The sequence below is a fragment of the Antechinus flavipes genome, chromosome 1 (assembly GCF_016432865.1).
Source record: "Antechinus flavipes isolate AdamAnt ecotype Samford, QLD, Australia chromosome 1, AdamAnt_v2, whole genome shotgun sequence".
Lineage (NCBI taxonomy): Eukaryota > Metazoa > Chordata > Mammalia > Dasyuromorphia > Dasyuridae > Antechinus > Antechinus flavipes.
This window is the reverse complement of record NC_067398.1, coordinates 283502044-283522130: the sequence shown is the minus strand read 5'-3', so window position 1 is coordinate 283522130 and position 20087 is coordinate 283502044. Positions and strand designations below refer to the sequence as shown.

The following is a 20087-nucleotide window of genomic DNA, read 5'->3' as shown; positions in this document are numbered from 1 at the left end:
AGTATGAATTGGCCAGCAGCTTAATAGGTTTTCTTCACAGGACAGGCAAACAATTAATTGTCAGCTACAGTCCCAATAGATAAAATGGCAGTTAGGCTTTTGTCCTTTCATTAGTTAGGAACCTTTAAAAAAAAAATATCCAGACACACTATCCAATAACAGATAGATGATCAGACTGAATACTTATTTGTCAACTACTTAGGATATAATGATTAGATATAATCAGGTTGGAAATAGCAAGGTATGACCTAATTGAATTGCATTAACAGTTTCTATTGACCATTGCTCTGATCATAGAAATCAGTCACAGGAGGAAAAAAAATGCAGGGACACAACCATAATATAAGCAGTTAAAACTTAACTTTCAGCAAAAAAGAATAAAATAGCTTAATTCATTTTTACTCCAGTTAATTGTCTTACTAACTGCTTTAAAAACTCCCAAATAGCATTCACTATAAGCCCAAGGAATTTTACTTCCAATAACAAATCCCATTAATTAAAGTTTCAGATAAATCCTAAACAAATATTTACCATAACTTTATATTTATAACAGTAAGAATTTCTCAGTAAGTTCACTTCTTTCATATCTAAGGAGACAGTTTCATAAGTGAACATTATACATACAAATCATTTTGCTTTATAATACCCAATACATAGACAAATATTCCAAATTGCATATTGTCCATAACAGAAACATTTTCAAAAGAACAAAAAAAAAAATTACTTCCAGAGACTCTTTAAATGACCTCAGTATGACTCAATACAATCAATTAAAACTTAGAATATCCTAATATCACATAAAAGAATCCAAGAGGTTCTTAAAACTATTAAACTTTTAGAAATACTATAACCTCATATTGATAACAGTAATAAATTTGTTTCAGTAAGTTCACAAGTTATCTTTCATATTTAACAGAAACATTTTCAAAAGGACAAGGAAAAACTATTATTTTCAGAAGCCCTTTAAATGATGGGCATAATCTCAGAATACAATTAATTAAACTTATACAGAATACACAATTCCATATAAAAGAATCTTAAAGATTCTTAAAAATATCCTTTAAACAGTAAAAGCAATTAATATTTGAATCAGCAAGGAGCTGCAGTTTGTTTTTTAAAAAATCACCTTAATAGGGGGAGGAGGAAATTAGGTTGTCCTTTTCCACATGGTTGCCCTTCCCCCATTCCACCATGCTTCCTGACCCCAACTTCTCACAGCTAACCTTTTTAGGGTGCCATTTTCCCCAGGATCCAATCTGCCAGCTAAAGACAGGCCCCAACCTCATGGGGTATTGCTTTCCCCATGGCAAATGGCAAATTCAGTAGGGGTTTGTCCTTTTTGTTCCTTATTTCTAGAAAGCCATTTTCCTCTCTCTTCCTCCTTCTCTCACACCATCTCTTCTTGTCCCATCTCTGCCTCTCTCCTCCCAATGCCTACTTGCTCAAACCTTTTCCATCATACTTTAAATATTCCCAAACCAATACTAGATGCTCCATTAATTACTTTTGCAAATCAATCTTTCTTGTCTCTTGTCTTTAAATCACTTTTTTTAACTTTTAAACTTCAAGATTCACAAATAACTTTGAACCAAATTTCATAAAACTTATACATATACCCAACAGAGCTGACAAATTTTTAAGGCATAACTCATAGTTTACAAATCACCCAATATTTCTAGAAAGCAATATACCATCTAAGTAGGGACCTCCCAAGGTAAGCTACTGGCATTTTGTTTTAATGATCTATATTTTAACTTAAAATCCAATCAAATACAGCTTTAAATTCCCAATAACATAAAACTTCTTTTCCTATCATATTTCAAATAATTAATTTTACTAAACAGCATCTGCCACATGTGGCCATTATTCCCAATGGACTTTTCCTAAGCTCCACTTTTGGCCAGAGTTCGAGCCTTTAGAAAAGTCATACCTTTCTTTACCTAATTAGAGGCATGTGACGCCTTTCAGGCAAGTTAACAGAACAAGCTATTGTTCTTTTAAGATCTTATACTCAAAGATAACTAAATCTAGCCTGCATAGGCAACAGTAAAATTATTTCCCACAATTTTAAAGCTTCCCAAAAGAATACTCAGAACAAATCTGGCATGCAAAGGCAATAGTAAAATTATTTCCCACTTCAAAATCACCCTAAAATTTCAAATCAAATGTTTTCTCCAGCTAGAGTTCAAAGCAATTAGCATAAACTCCTTTTTCTCCAGAGGCTTTATCTAAGTTAGCCCAACCCAAATCAAGCTTGAATTTTAAACTACTTCAAAGAAAAAGCCAATTGCCAGTTTCAAAATACTTACAAATTATCACAAGCAAATTTTATACAAAGTACAGTTGCAACATTGAAATAACCAATTCTCAAATTTCTTAATCATTGTTCTTAAAATTTTAGCAGAGCTCTTAACCAACAGGACAGACAAACAAGTCACACAGAACACACAGACACAGACTGTGAAGCTACAACATCAAATAAAACATTTAACACAGAGACCAGGGCTCATAACACAGAGCTAGAATAGCTCTGAGGAAAGTTGTCAGCTCAAGAATTTTCCTCCCAGAATCCAAATAGGATTTTTTTTCCAAGCCCCAGTTTGGTACATTTCTCTGCCTTCCCAGAGAATGCCTAGATTAAAACCAGGTAGTACCAAAAGGTACTCAGAAAAAGATAGTACTACATAGCATCCTATTGGTGCTTCCCTGAGTTGTATGGCTCATCAGCCCAACTTTTTCTGGGGACCAGATTTGCTAGCAATCAGACCAGGCAGAAAACTTACCCTGCAGGGATATGAAACCAGATTCTCCGTAGGCCAAATGGAGGTGACTACTATCAAGCATCAGGCACAGTTGTGACTGAAAACTGCTCTTTCCCAGAGGCTCTGGGAAAAAAATCCAGAGGGCCATCCTCTCCAAGCAAAGAACCCAGATCTCAAGCTTCCCTGAGGCCTAAGGCAGAGACCTGAATGTCTCTATTCTCTAATCCTGCCCTCATTTTCCAATATTTCAGTGGGAAGCCTCCAAAATGTAATGCCGGAGAAACTGAGGCAAGATAGAGATTAGAGAGTATTTAATATTTTATTCAAAAAGGAGAGATTTACTGGGACCAAATGGATTCATGGTTTGGTCCCAGGATTGAATGAGACTATCGTCTCCAAGAATCCAGCAAACACTGTGAGTTCTCAATGACATATATATATGGCTCAGACACAGGAGTTAGACTGAGGCAGGGTTGGAGTCAGGGTGCTGAAAGCAGAACAGGACTCTGACAGGATGGGGCAAGCCACTGGAGATGGGGAATGACATAATGGGGGGAGGCACCCTGGAGATGGGAAGAAGTATCTTGATAAGACAGTATCTGATATTCTGATAGCTTGAGATGGGGAGAGGCATTTTGATATTCTAAAATATAAATTCTTTTATCCTTATCAAATATTCTGATTAAGAGGGAGGGGTGGTTTTGCAGGATTGAGCAGAACAATTAGAGAAACCAAGGTAGGACAATTTAGGGAAACTGAGTCAGGATAATTAGGGAAACTGAATCAGGACTATAAAAGAGAACTGTGGCATAACAGTTTCATCAGTCTTTCTTGGAATATACATATTTAAGGTACAAAATAGTATAGTACAAGCTAAATATATAAAGGAATTAGCTAGGAATATCTCCGTGGGTTTTGCCCAACAAGCTAAGACAGATGAACAATTGTATCAGATGATAAAAGATTTAAAGGAAGTATCATTGGAAATAGTAGAAATAGAATGACTGAAACTCCAGGCTCAATTATAATGTGATTACAGATATACAAAAGTTTGTATAACACCTTTGCTGTATAATCATCAGGACAAAATTATGATTGGGATAGTATCTAGAGGCATTTGAATGGTTTATTTCTCAATAATACAATTGAAGGTGACATAGAAAGTTTATATAAATTAGCATCTGACATAGAGAAAGTTTCTCATGAAGATTTAAATCCAGATAAAACTGCTGAAAAAATCATACATTGGTTTGATAATACCTCTTCATGGTGGTAGATTAGAATCATGGATTGCCCTGTGTAGTGCTATATTGTTATTGCCCTGTAATATTAGGATGCTTTTATAGATCTTTCTACAACATCCTTTCAGAGATTGCAGCTCAAGAAAGGACTTTTTAATCTAAAAGATAAAAAGGGGGAATTGCTAGGCTATGTGACTCTACCAAGATGAGTACAGAGGCCACCTCAACCTTTGGTGCACAACAAGTTTTCTGCCATCTTGCAGAAACGCTCTTGTTGACCAAGGAGCACTGATACACAGCATGGGAATAGGTGAGCCTGAGGGTCACAGCTAGTGGCTCGTGAGCAGGGATGTTTTATAGGGCCCTTGCCTATAAGCAAGTTGCTAAATTGCTGGATTGGCTTTCCTCCCATTGGCAGATACCATACATATGCAAAGCCCATCAGCTGCTTCTCTGAATGGTGATTGGGGATTGCCTACTATTCATGCGCAGATCATGCTTGCAAAAATGTTTATCAACAAGGCTGTATGGCATAATAAACTGGAGCTCTTTTCACACTCTATGAATCTCCCTCCTCATTCATCTTGCCTCTGAGATCAAAGAGCTCATATGCTTTGAGCTCTTAAGACAGTGTGAATCTCAGCTCTCTAATTACTAGAACTGTAATCTGGGGAAGTAATTTCCTTTCACTATACCTTGATTTCCTCTTGTGAAATTGGAAGGAGTGTGTAATTACTTGATCACCAAGACTCCTTCTAACTTTAACATCTGATTTTCTTCCCTTCCAAAATGCATATTCTCTAAGACTGATGCCTACTTGAACCACATAGATTTTAGATTCGTGATAACCAACTACTAGTGCTTCCAACTACAGAGCATGGCACTTGGAAATAAGGTGATCCCCTGTGCTACACACTACATTATGGTACCCTCTGTATGCACCGTCCTCCCCCCCGCCCCAGGTGAAACGCATGCCTCGCTCCGAGCTGCATCCAATCAGAGCTGCAGCAGTGAGCCCGTCATCCTGTTCTTCCCCAGTGATTTGCTTGCTGGAGCCATTGAGAGCAGTGCCTCAGAGGAGAGCTGAGGCAGGACAACATAAAAACCTGATATGTAAGTGGGAGTGAGGGGGCATGATGGAGGATAAAAGGGGCATAATGGAGGATAAAAGAAGAACTCAGGGGGCATGATGGAGGATAAAAAAAGAATTCAGCCAGCACTCATCGCGCTAAAGAAATGAAGAACTTCCTTGCAGAGAGAAGAATAGATCAAGTAATGATTCCTGCAGGAATGACTGCTTATCTCCAGACCCTTGCTATTGCAATAAACAAGCCATTCAAGGACCATTTGCACATGGAAGTCAATGACTACATTGAAAATAGAATGGAAAGAAATCAGCGTGGAAACTTTGTGAAGCCCTGTCTGCAAGAAGTCGTGACTTGGGTGAAGAAGTCATGGGATAAAATTACTGACAGCTGTGTCGCCAAGGCACTAGGAGCAGGTTACCTGGACAAGACATGTTCATTTAAAGAGAGCTATATTGCTGGACATGACAGATTGGGTCCACTTCTTCTGAAGGAAATAGAGGCGCAAGACATCCAGGACGGAATTCAGGGTATGGACACTTATGACGATGTTGTTGAAGAAGATGACATGATCATTATTGAATAAAGAATGAATAAAATTCATTATTGAATTTTTTTTGTTCACATTTACCTGTTTATTAAAATTGCTGTCAATGTTCATTAAAATAAGCCCTCCCCTGAAAATAAGCCCTCTGATGTTTTTCTGTCCAAAAAAATTAATAAGACAGTGTCTTATTATCGGGGAAACATGGTATATATGTAGATAAATAGATAGATATAAAGAGAGAGAGAGCACGCTTCATTACAATATTCTCTTTCAGGTCTGTAATTACAGATGATGAAATACTGTGAAGCACAGGAAGGACTCAAGAAAGAATATTCCCATTTTACAGGGGAATATCTTTCTACGATCATAATTCCTACCATAATTTTCTTTTGGTCATTATTAAATTCTGGTCCTTTTAGAATTCCAATTTATATGGTGCAAGGAATTTCTAGCCAATCTCAATAGTCGAGAGAGAAGACATATTAACTATTTTATAGTTATAGTATATATAGTTATAAAATGAATTTACTATCCTAATAGAATATAAAATATGAGACTCATGAAAATGCAATTTACATACAAAAATATTCAGGAATATTTTTACTGCGTATAACTATATATGCATAAATAAAACAATGAAATATAGGTATAACAATAGTATAAATATAGGTTAAAAAGTATAACAATAATGAAAAGGCAAAGTAACATATAGTCACTTAAATGCCACATTCCCAAACTAGATTCACTAACAGTATTAGTAACAGAAACTCCTGTTTTTAGGATCAGTATGGAATGGTGAGCTGCCAAGAAATCCAAGATACTTCTATCTGATGAGCATCAAATCAAAGATAGCAATCAAAAACAGAAAAAGAGGAAAAGGAAAGTTTAAGTAATCATAATAGAATGGGGTCAGTCTTTCTGCTTCATCTTTCCCTATTCCAGTCTATTCTCCACTTATCTGTCAAACTGATCTTTTGAAAGTATATGTCTTTCAACTCTGAGATACCACTACACACCTGTCAGATGGGCTAGAATGACAGGGAAAGATAATGCGGAATGTTGGAGAGGATGTTGGAAAACAGAGACACTAATACATTTTTGGTGGAATTGTGAATGCATCCAGTCATTCTGGAGAGCAATTTGGAACTATGCTCAAAAAGTTATCAAACTCTGTATACCCTTTGATCCAGCAGTGTTACTACAGGGCTTATATCCCAAAGAAATCTTAAAGAAGGGAAAGGGACCTGTATGTGCATGAATGTTTGTGGCAGCCCTCTTTGTAGTGGCCAGAAACTGGAAACTGAATGGATGCCCCTCAATTGGAGAATGGCTGAATAAATTGTGGTATATGCATATTATGGAATATTATTGTTCGGTAAGAAATGACCAGCAGGATTTCAGAAAGGCTTGGAGAGACTTACAGGAACTGGTGTTGAGTGAAATGAGCAGGACCAGGAGATCATTATATTCTTCAACAACAATACTATATGATGATCAATTCTTATGGACCTGGCCATCTTCAGCAATGAGATGAACCAAATCAGTTCCAATGGAGCAGTAATGAACTGAACCAGCTACACCCAGCCAAAGAACTCTGGGAGATGACTAAGAACCATTACATTGAATTCCCAATCCCTATATTTTTGCCCACCTGCATTTTTGATTTCCTTCACAGGCTAATTGTATAATATTTCAAAGTCCGATTCTTTTGGTACAGCAAAATAACGGTTTGGACATGTATACTTATTTTGTATTTAATTTATACTTTAATATCTTTAACATGTATTGGTCATCCTGCCATCTAGGGGAGGGAGTGGGGGGACGGAGGGTTTGTCAATTGTCAATGCTATAAAATTACCCATGCATATAACTTGTAAATAAAAAGCTATAAAAAAAGAAAGAAAGAAAGTATAGGTCTTTGATTATATCACCCTCTTATTCAAAAAATCCAGTGACTCTCTACCTCCAGGATCAAACAAAATTACCTATTTATATAACCTGGCTTCCTCTTTCCCAGTCTTCTTACACCTTACTTGCCCCACATACTCGGCATCATTGGTCTCCTAGATGTTCCTCACACAAGACACTGTCTCCTGATTGTGCATTGATTAATTTAAAACTCTCTCCTTTCTCATTTCTAGCTCTTGGCTTCCTTCAAATCTTGGTTAAAGTCTCATCTTTCTTGAGAAACCTTTCACAGTTTTTCTTAATCTTAGTACTCTCTCTCTGAGATTATCACCAATTTATCTGACTATATCTTATTTATAAAGAGTTTATTCTATGTTGTCTTCCTCAGTACACTATGAGCATTTTGAAAGAAAGGATTGGAGGAGGTTTCTTTATTATTGTTGTTTTTGTTTTTTGTCTTTCTTTGTTTCCCCAGTACACAGCAGAAAAAAAGGCATTTAAAAATGCTCACTTACTCCATAGATTTAGGGTTGGACAAGACCTTGAATATCATCCATCACTACCATCCTCTCTTATTACAAATAAGGAAACTGAGACCCAAAGAGAGTAAGTTATTTGCTTCAAACCACACAGGTATTAAATGGCAGGATTGGATCTGGAAGCCAAGATCTATGACTACATTAAGCATTATTTTTATTGTACCAAACTATCTCTCAAGAAAGAACCTTATTGACAATACATACTTCATCTGATAGCAGGATGAAAATACTGTGATATGAAAATCTACACATTACTTTTTTTTTTTTTTAAGGCATCCTACATCTGGACCCGGCTATTCTTCTTTATTATTATCTTAATTTGTAACTCAATTTTATACATTTGCTTAGGCTATCCCCCTCCAACTCTGGGGGATACCCTTTCTTCAACTGCTTCCTAGAATCCCTACTGTAGTTCATGTGCTACCACCTTTGGAAAACTTTTTCTAATTTCCTTAGTTTTTACAATAAGAAAAAAGACAATAAAAAAGCTTCAACCCCTATTTCAATTATCACATATACTATTCTTCTTAGTTGTCAAATTACCAGTAATCTTTTTAAGGAAATGGGCTGTTTTTTCTTATCTTTTCTTTCTTTCTTATTTTTTTTTTTTTTGGTAGCTCTTTCCCCCCAGCATTTAGCGCAATGTCCTGGAACATAGCAGGCACTTAGATGTTTTTTAGACTTGATTGATCTCAATTTAGAACGTTAGAATTATACAATTTAAATGATTATTTGTCTATATCATATTACAGATATATTGGCTTCCTTCCACTTAACCTAGAAGTGAGAAAACAACCTATGATATATGATTTGCATTATGCATTTGGAATATGAATCTGCTCACAAAAATTCACTTTATATTAGTATTTTAGGGATATTTCTATTGTGCAGAAAGTTTTTTCTAGAGTTGGATTTCTATAAATCAGGGGAATCGACCAATATTAATAAGTATTTATTAAGCACCTATTCTGTGCTAAGGGCTGGGAAATCAATGTCTCCTTAATTGGGCATCATCTGATTCTAAACATTCATCTCAGTAATATGAAAGCAGTTATCAATGTCAGCCTCTCAAAAAAGATAGCCAAAAGGTACAGTGAAGACACAAAATGAGGTCACCAACCGCAGGCAAAAAAACCAAAACCAAACCTCAACCAGAACCCTGGTTCTGTGAGTGAGGAAAAGGAGGAAATTATTTTCCCTATCTTATGGACTAACTCTTCAAATGTCCTTGCAATTGCTTTTAAACTCCTCCCCTCCCCTTATCTTTGCACAAAGGATAGTATTCTAGGAGTAAAGACAACACTTCATATGTACCAAGAAGCTACAAGAGAGGGCAAAAAGTATCTAGATTTCCTGAATCTCAAATTCCCCAGAAGATTAAATCAAACAAGGCCTCAAGCAGTCAATTAAAAAAAAAAATTCTTAAACCCCTAATGTAACAGCTGTTTTATACAACATTATAAGGTTTGCACAAAATTTTATCCTAAATCTAAGAAGGAGAAATAGATGCTATTATTACCTCCATTTTACAGAAAACTGAGTCAGACAGATGTAAAGTGATTTGACCAGGGTAATAATAGGTCTGAGACTGGATTTGAATTCAGGTCTTTCCGACAGTGGTTGGGTTTTATTTATTCGATTGTATCTGGCACTAGAAGTTAAAAAAAAAAAAAAAAAAATCCTTGCCTTCGAAGAGTTTACATTCTACACATCGTAAGCCATAGGAGAACCTAGGAATCTAAAAGATCCTTAGCGCTGAGTCTGCAAAATTACAGGGCTTTAGTTTAAAAAAAAAAGGGGGGGGGGTTGGGAGGAGGAGATGACGTCGGTAAAAGTATTTGGCAAACCAAACAAAAGAAAATACTGGCACACTCACAACTAGGCTCGACTGGGAACAGGAAGTCAGGAAGATGTAAATATAGAGACCAGGAAGGAAAAAGGAAAAACGCGAGGTTGGAAGGAAGAAGGGAAGAAGGAAAAAAGGCAAAGAAGGAAGCGAGAGGCATGGAACTGGGCACCAAGAGGCTTGCAGAGCAAGGGTAGGATTAACCTCGTTCTCATCCTCGCCCCTAAGGGGAGCGCAAGCACAGGAAGTGTTCCTCGTCTCCTATCCCTTTAACCGGAGTCTTGCCCGGGGACTCCCCGGCGTCGGGTTGGCCTAGTGCGCAGAACCGCACGTGAAAGGGGCGGAGAGGGAGAGAGAAAGACTGAACCTCACAATTTCAATGCTCCAATACCTTCCATCCCAATGCTGACCCGGAAGAGCTTCTACTCTTCCTCAGCGCCTCGGCGGAGAAAGTCGCTGGCGTGCGCGCATACACACGTAGACATACGCATACACTATACACACACGGACACGGACACGGACACGGACACGGACACGGGCACGGACACGGACACGTAACCTTTCTTCCTTCAGGGAATATCTAGCTCTAACGGAGTCAGCCTTCCGACTTACTTTCGGCCGCTGCTGCTGTACCACTACTCTCCCCTCCCCACCAATATTTTTTAATTAAAAAAAAAAAAAAATGGCAGAGTCAACAGAGGAGGTGGCGGTGCTGGTGCAGCGGGTGGTGAAGGACATCAACAACGCCTTCAAGAGGAATCCACACATGTGAGTCCAGAGCCGACGGGGGCCGGAGGGGCCGGGAACAGTCTCGAATTTGGGTTCGAGCCCCAACTCTGGGGAGGGAGTGGACGAACTGAGGGATGAAGGTCCGTCCCTCTTCTCTCTCATCACCCGGAGAGAAGGCTTGGTCCTCTCTGCACCGGCCACAGTTACCTACCCCGAGTACGGGTGACTCCATCCTCTCGCTTCTTCCTTCTCTTCCCTCCTCCTTCCCTCTTTCGTACTCCTATCTTCTCATCTTCCTTCTCTTCCCTTTTTCTTCTCCCCCTTCTTTCTCTTCCTTTTCTAATAACTCTTCTTCTTTAATTTTTCCTTCTCTTCCTTTTTTTTTTTTTTTTTTCTTCCCTCCTTCCTTTTCCCCATTTCCTCCTATGTTAAGGTCCAGGAGGTTAATTCGACCTTTTAATTTTGCTTTTGCAAAGGGAGTTTTTTCTTTTTTTTAATGTGAAAGGGTTTTCTTTCTTTGTTGTTCTCCACCATTTCACCCTTTCTCCCTCTCCTTCCCACCCTCAAACCCAAACAAATTACTTTTTTTGGTCACTTTATCTTAGGGCTTTCCTTCCAGACTGTGAGGTCAGGCTTGGAAGGTGGATCTAGAACTGCCAAGGGACTTCTGAGGTCATCCAGTCCAACTCCCTTTGACAAGTGGGGAAACTAAAATCAGAAGTGAAGGGACTTGCTCAAGGACATGTAGGTGTAGTAAACCTTAGAGATGCTATTTGAATTCTGATCCACCAAATCGGAGCCGTTGCTCCATCCAGCATATATCACTGCCTTCTTAAATTTCATTTTACAGACAAAAAACTGAGGCTTAGAGAGTTGAAGTGACCAATTAGCCCATAGCCAACAACTACTGGGCCCCTCAGACTCAGATTTTCTGATTTCAAGCCCATTTGTTTTTTCTACTACATCTGGCTGTTTTAGACTAGAGGAATTCCCTTTCCCAATCACAGATCTGCATCTGCCCTGAAGCCCTGAGAGTTGTTCTGGGCACTAAGAAGTTGTCAGGTCTACTGGGTGTCTCAACCATTTAATTATCCTTGAATACATGCTCCTGGCTGGGAGGCTTGTTCTGTTCATATGCTGTGCTGTCCCTACTATTTAATGAAAGTTCTGGATTTTTACTTTACTCTGGTCAAAAGAGAATTGTAAAACATATAAGAATGGTTTGGTCGCTCCATAAAGAAAAGTTTTCAAGGGGAATGGCTGCATATGGGTACTGATAATCTCAAGTACCTACTGAACCTGTTATCTTAGGGGTTAGGATATTTATACAAGTAAATTTAATAAAAGCTAAAGAGCAGGGACAAAGGAGAGATCCAGACAAAGTGTTTCCTTTTTTTCTTTCCCCATTATTCCAACTGTCTTTTGATTCTTCAAAATTAGTCAGACCAGTGTCTAAGAGTAACCATTGCAATTACTGAATCCTAAAATTGGGAGCTTCATTAGACATGTAAATTCTCAGAAATAACTGTATAAGAGAAGGGCACATTTTTTTTAGTATATTAAATGACAGTTTCTTTGAAGAAATGACAAGGTAAAAGCAAATCAATCATCCAACTACCTTTTCAGGTTGCAGAGTTTGAGATGGACTGAGATGACATCACTTGGTAGAGCAAGTCTGAATTTGTTAAAACATCCCTTAGGAAAGTTATTAATGTAAAACGTCTTTAATTTAAAATCTTCTTGCTCAAACTTAGTGGTAATTTAGAAGCAGCATAAAGAAAAATAGACTCTTTTAAAATAAATACTAAATTGTTTCATTCTTAAGTAATTATATAATTTAGGTCTATTGTGATTTGATTCTTTTAACTAATGTTTTGTAATAATGAGTATTAAATTGTCATTTATACTATTAATAGCACTAAACTTTTTCTGTACATTTGGGCTTTTTAATAATTCAGATAGAACTCTTAGGTTCTGTTCTTTCAAATAAATTCTTTTAGATTTACAAATAAAAGGTGAATGCTTTCCTTGAAAGCTATGTCTTTGATATTTACCACAAGAAATTTTTCATCCTTTGTCTTTTGCTTTTGTAATTTTCCTACACTTAGAAAGATAGCTGGTTTTTATTAATGAAATTCTACTCCTTCATTAATTGTGCTGTTTATGTTTATAAACATTCTTATGTTTATAAACAAATTGTTAAATTGTCCATGTTTAGTCATGATAGTAGACTTAGCCATGAAGAAGGTAGGTTATTGCAGAGAAACCCATTCCTTTTATTTGAAAGTCAGTTCAAAACTTAACCTGCTGAACCACATTGTCAGTTACTATTAAATAAACAGGAGACAGCTCTGAACAAAATTGGATCACAATTATTCTTATATCAAGGGATTTATCTTTAAAAAAAAATCAACTTCTAACTGTATAAATATGTATACATACATTGTATTTAACATGTATGGGACTTGGGGTGGGGGTGGAGGGAAGGAGGGGAAAAGTTGGAACAGAAGTTTTTGCAAGGGTCAATGTTGAAAAATTACCCATGCATATGTTTTGTCAATAAAAAGCTATATAATAAAAATAAATAAATAAAATAAATCAACTTCATTGAGTCATTTATGTTCAGGGCAGCTTGCTTGGCCAGAATGAAGTATACAAAAAATATAAATTATGAGCCTTCCCCTCAGGAAATTTATAATTTGTTATTCAGTCACATCTGATTCTTAATGTCCCCATGGAACATACAGCACCAGTGTTGTCCATTGTGGTTTTCTTGGCAAAGATACCATAATGTTTTGTCATTTCCTTCTTTAGTGAATTAAATAAACAAGTTAAGTGACTTGGCCAGGATCACACAACCAGGAAATGTCTGCAACAGGATTTGAACTCAGATCATCCTGACATTTCCAAGCCCAGCATTCTATCTATTGAGCCACCTAGCTCCCTCTAAAATCTATGTAGTGAGATTAAAAAAAGCACACTAACAACAGATGTCATATAAGATGTTAGACAAATAGCATAGATAAAAAGTACTCTGAAACAGTTAAAGATGAGTTAAGGCAAGCTTTGTGGAAGCAATTAGTTGAGCTTGATCTCAGGGTATAGAAGGCACATAAGTGGGAGTGTATAAGGCATCTCTTAGGAAAGTGCATTGGACTAGGAGTTAAAAGATCTTATTTCTGTCTAGACTGTCTCCAGTGCTCTTAGTATAATGGATGGAGGATACAGAATGTGAAGGCAAGAAGACCTAAATTATTATAACAACTTATAGCATGTCCTTTGACAAATTGTGTAAAATTATCCCATCTACATTGCTGCTTTTCCTATTGCAGTTTCAACATATTGCAAGTTGATAGAAGAAATTAAATGGAAGGAGAGTCAGCTGAGTGGTAAGCTACTAGAGCACTGCTCCTGGAGTCAGTAGGACATGAGGTGACTCTTCTGTGTGACCCTTGCCAAACGAAAAAAACCAAAAATTGGTAATTGGGTTAGTTCTGTGGAAGTTGCAGATGACAGAAAAAAGTTTAGAAATTCAGAAATGCAATAACATCTGTATAGTATTGTATAATGTCAATATTTTATCTCTTACTATCATGATAATTCAGACTTCTCTGGTACTAAGGGAAGGCCAAAAAAATTTACATAGATTTTCCCTGTTCCTAATTCCTCCCCCACCATGTGGAAGAGATAATTTGAACTCAGTTTTTTCTCCTATAAAGTAGGTCCAATAGTACCTTATATAGATAATATAATAAATATGATTATTTTTTGAATCAAATGAGGTAATGTAACCTTTAGGATGCCATATAAATTTATTATTTATGACCTTGGGCAAATCTCTTTATCTTTTTTTTTTTTTTTTTTGGTCAAAATCTCCAAATCCCTAAAGATGGATATGGATAATTGCTAAAAATCTACCAGATCAAAAATTATTTTATCTCAACATACCCAAAATATAACTTTCTCACCAAAAAAACTTTCCTATTGTTGAACTTCTCTCACTATTGAGGTACCACTATCCTCTCAGTCAACCATATTTCATTGATTTCTTACTTGCTCTTAACTGCACAATCTATTTACCAAGTCTTCTTATTTCTACCACAACATATCTTATATTAAAGTCTTTCTTTACTTAAGTAAAGTCGCCAGATCCTCTTCAAAAAATGACCAAAACAATGAAATTAGCAAATATTTTATTTATTAAGCACTCTGTACTACTTTGTTAAGCATTGGGTATACTATGCAAGGCCAAAATAGTTTGTGCCCTCAAAGAACTCACAAGGGAAAGGAAACATTAATAGCTATGTATAAGCAAGGCATATACAGGTAATACTGGAATTAATGACAAAGAAAAGGCACTAGCATAAAAAAGACCCTAAGAACTTCTTGAAAGAGAAGATATTTTAGCTGGCACTTTTAGAAGGTCAGGAAAGCCAGAAGGAAGAGATGGGGGAATGAATTCCACATGTGCGGGATAGCCATTTCCTGTAGCAGGAGATGGAATGTCTTCTGTGAGGATGAGCAAGGAGGCCAGTGTCACTGCATCATAGGGAAGTATAAGAAGATTGGAGAGGTAGGAGTGGGTCAGAGATTTAAAAGCCAAACAAAGGATCTTATATTTTGATTATGAAAGAAGTAGGCAGTTTTTTGAAGGGGGGAGGGGTTGGCATTGGTGAGACTGGAAGATCACTTTAGTTCTTATTTGTTGTAGGCCTTCATTACATCATGTCTGTACTACTAGAATAGCCTTTGGGTTGTCATTTAAACAATCATTTAAATTTCATAAAGTGTAGCTATGACTAGGTCACCCCATTCTTAATAAATTATAGTTAAATTTAAAATCTTCTTGACAGTTTGATATTCAGAGTACCTCACAACTTGGCTCCTTCCTACCTTTCTCTAGTCTTTTTTATTTTTTTATCCTAACCTTAAACACCAAAAAGAGCATTTCTATAAATGCAGCAGAACACAAAAACAGGAGAAAACAACTTTCCATTTCATGCTGTTTGCTTATAGATGTGTATATATGCATACACACATATATTTAACGTTTCTTCCAAAATTATCTAGTCTATTTCCTTTTGGAACTTTTTAAAATGTTTCATGCATTTTAAAAATGTTTCAATGATGAATAGTGATCACTTTTTCTTTCTCTCTCCCTCCCTCCCCATCACTATTGCTAACTTCCCCATGCCCCAAATGAAAACCAAGAGAAAAGCAGAGGGAAAAAATTTAAGAAACATAATTATGAAAAAGCCATTCATATAGTGGCCATGCCCCCAAATGCTTGTCTCTTTCTACACCTTGTGTCCATCATCTCTTTTAGGGGATAAAGTGCTTCATAGGTTTTCTGGAGATATGGTTAATCATTGAATTGATTAAAGTTATGAAATCTTTCAGAGTTCTTTATATCATGGCCTTGTGTTCTTGTTCTCCTGGTTCAGCTCACTCTACTCTACATCAGTTCATATCATTCAGGATTCTCTGAAATTATCATATATCCCAATTTGTTCAGCAGTTGTTTTCTAATTGTGAAAGGAAATTTAGAGGAATTCCTTTTGATTTCTTTTTGTTTTGTCCCTTGAAGATCCTTCAATACTATTTTCTGTTTTGTCCTTCTTAGTAGACCCTTAGGTTCAAATTATACCTGACCCTTAGTAAATACTTAATAAATGCTAACTTACTGACTAGGTTCACTGCCTCTACTTTTCTCTCTTCTTCACTGTTAAATTCTTCAGTCTTGTTGATTATAACTCTACCATATCTCTGTCACTTTCTCTATTCACATAGCTACCATGTCATTCAGGTTTTTATCAGCTCTTGTCTAGACTATTGCAATGATTTCCATGCCCTCGAGTCTGTCTCCTCCCTCTTTTCCTCGTCATCCAGACAGCTATCAAATTGATATTCCTAAAACACAAATCTGACCATGTCATTCTCTTACTAATTAAATTCTAATAGTTTACTATTGTCCTTAGGATCCAATATAAATTCTTGTATTTGGCAATGAAAACGCTTCAGAATTTTACACAAGCCTACCTTTCTAGTTTTTTATACATCACTACCCTCCATATATTCTACAGTCTAACCATAAGCCTATTTGTTGTTCTTGCTCATAACAATCCATACTCTATCTCTGTGCCTTTCTACTGACTGTCTACCATGACTGGAATCTTCTCTCATATCCTCTACTTCTGAGTTTTCCTGGCTTCTTTTGGAACTTAGTTCAATATCACCTTTTGCAGAACCTTTTCTGTTCTCTCTACTTGCTAGGGTCTTCCCCTTTGCCATTAAGTCTCATATATATTATCACTTGTTAGTTTATATATATCTAGTTATTTACATGAAGTCTTCCTCGTTAGAATGTAAGCTTTGTGAGTGCAGGGACTATTAGATTTTTGTCTGTATTCCCTCCCATGCTTAGTATAATGTCTGGCACATAGTAATTTTTTAATAAATACTTGTTGATTGAGAAATCTATGGGACAGTGAATAGACTAGCTTTCATTCACTTACAATTTTTATGAGGAAATAGTGCAAAATATGACTAAAGCTAAATTTGAGGCCAATTCATAGAGTTAGACTGAGTAGTTTGAATTTTTTTTGTCCTTTAGTTAATGAGAAACTACTGAAAATTAAGAGGGAGAGTCATATAAAAGGTTGTTTGTAGGCAGTATGGATAATGAATATAATGGATGGTATTAGAAACTCAGAAACCAATTAGTCTGAGCAAATTATAATAAGAATATGGACTGGGAAAGTAACCTTAAAAATTATTTCTTTAATTTATTACAATTACTGGCAAAGTGCAATAAGATAGAATAAGAGATTTAAATTTATGTTATATGTGAGAAAATACAGTGGCATACAAAGGAAAACATGTTTTACAGATTTCAGATAGTCCATCTATTCTTAATGTTTTTGATTTAAGTCACCAATACACAGGAATTATTTTTTTAAACATAATTTTATCATACTGGGTAAGAATTAGGGAAATCCCTAATTAGGAAAAATTATTAGAGTAGGTTTACACCATGACCTGAATGCAGTAATAATTCTATGTCCTGTTTCTCTTCTTTAGGGCATTACATTTTAGGTATGTGGTATCTCCAAGAATGCCTTTGTGAATTACATTTCTTAATACTCAAGGAATTCATGTAGTAGCACATTTCTTAAAAGAGCTATAATATAAAAAACATAAGTCAAGAGTGTCCCCTGATGGGAGGAGAAATTTTTTCAGTTTTCTTTATGGGTAACAAAAAGGATATATATCTCTGTTCCTGTTAAAGGATTATATCTAGGAAAAAGAAAATCCTTACTCATGTCATTTCAGTGTTAGCTAAGAGAGTGAGTACTGTGAATTGGAGTCAGAAGACTTTAATTCAAAAGTAGGCTTTGTTATTTCTTGATCATAACAAATTACTTCCCTTTGCTGTTTTCTCATATAGAAAAACGAAAGAATTGGATTAGTCAATCTCTTAGGTCCTTTGCATTTCCAAAATCACATGATTAAAATTGCCAAAAATTTAGAATAAATGTAATTTATGGAATATCCTTTTAAACAACACAATATTATTAACTGTAGAGAAAAGATCATTGTCTTATAGGCCAGTGTGTAGATCCAGCCCTGTCAGCAAATAGCTCTGTGGTTCTGGACATATCACTTGATGTTTCTGAACTTCATTTTCTTCCTCCACATATATGATAAGATGATGGCCTTTTAAAGTCTAAATAGCTCTAAATCTGTGATCTCATGAACATAAGAACACAAGAATCCTTTGAGGATTTCTGGGAGGGTCAGATCACATAATAATGGTTTGCAAAGCAGTTTTCATTTGAACCTTATAAAAACCCTGTGTTAGTATTCTACATATCGTTATTTCCTTTTACAATTGAGGAAGCTAGATCCCAGAGTGATCCAGTGTCACACAGCTAATATATTTTGGATTTGGAATTTAAGCAAAATGTTTTAAAAACACTGAAATTCTGCATAAAAAATGTACGCATTACTGTAGATAATAATTAAGCTAGAAGACATAGAATGTCATCGTGGAGAGTGCTGAACTTAGAATTTCTTGTTAGTTTTTTGACTCTAGACAAGTCAGTTAAGTTCTGTATGCCTCAAGTAACATCCTATGACTCAATCTGCTAAAAGATACTTTGTGTATTTATTCATTGTACTGGAAAGTAGAAATATTTTAGCTTGAAACTGGTTTTTAAAGTCTATTTTTATTTCTTTAAGACTGTGTCAACATCCCAGTCTTAGTCTGGTGGGCATGGGAGTTTTGATCTGCTCTATTTAAATTTGGACAGCCAGGTGCCACAGTGGATAGAATGCTGGGCCTGGAATTAGGAAGACTTTTTTCAAGTTCAAATCTGGCTTCAGACATTATAGTTCTGTGTGATCCAGGGCAAGTCAGTTGAGCTAGAGAAAGAAATGGCAAATCACTCCAGTATTTTTGCCAATAAAGCTCTAAATGGGGTCACAAAGAATTGGACATGACTAAAAATGATTGAACAAAAAAAAACTGAACAATAATTTGTTTATCCCTCTTTAGAAAACCGAGTCCTCTTCCCTCACCCCTATCCCCTATATTAATGCCCAACTTAGTGTGTACACCAATTGTCTTAGTTCACTGCAGCACAGAATATCTAGGCTTGAAAGATCTGGAAACCTCAGATCTATTGGCAGCAGGGATTATAAGAATGTACAAAAAGGTAAAAAGCCAAATAAAGCCATTGTATTTGAACATTTGTGCAGACAATCCTGTTCTAAGTTTTAACTGTGTAATTATTACTACGGTATTTCATTTATTTAACCAGGGAATAATAATAAGACAAAATTTTATGTAGGTAAATTAAATTTTTAAAAAATAGTCAGGAATAGATAGTTTAAAAGAAAGATTGGGTTGAGGCCTATAATATCTTTGTTTATGGTTATATTTTTTCAAGTTTCTTTTTCCTTCTCCCCCTTTAAAAAAAAATTAAAATTCTTTATAGTGTTCTTTATTAGAATATATTTGAGAAGGAAAAGATTACTAGATTGTGGATGGTGGTAAAAGTAAAGAAATTTCTTTATTCTTAAAGTCAATAAGCAACATCTTCACTCATTACTGCATGCAGTAAGATTAAATTTTTATTTGTTATAAAATGTTTATTTGTCTCTAGATTAGGCAAAATATTTTTATGGTTGTTAATTTTACTATATAGGATAAAAGTCAAATAGTGATCAAGATGACCCCCCCCAAAAAAAAAAAAATCAGTAGCCTCTTTCATCTTGACCAGTTTGGTGGCAGAGGGTTGATGGGAGCTTGCAGCTGCCTATGTGGTGCAAATCAGGACTGCAGTAGGATACAGAGCAAATCTCAGCCAGGAATTGTGTAAGGGAAAAGAGATCGAGATGGTTGAAGCCAATTCCTGCCTTAGACTAA

General features: G+C 36.1%; 1 protein-coding gene across 1 annotated transcript in view; it reads left to right on the top strand.

The window, feature by feature from the left end:
- The first annotated feature begins 9863 nt into the window (after window positions 1-9863).
- The window catches only part of PTAR1 (protein prenyltransferase alpha subunit repeat containing 1), a 51739-nt gene continuing 41515 nt past the window's right edge, over window positions 9864-20087 (top strand). The window contains exon 1 of the mRNA XM_051961997.1: window positions 9864-10696. Within this exon, the coding sequence (XP_051817957.1) occupies window positions 10611-10696 (86 nt within the window). The 5' untranslated portion in view covers window positions 9864-10610. The remainder of the gene's footprint in view (window positions 10697-20087) is intronic.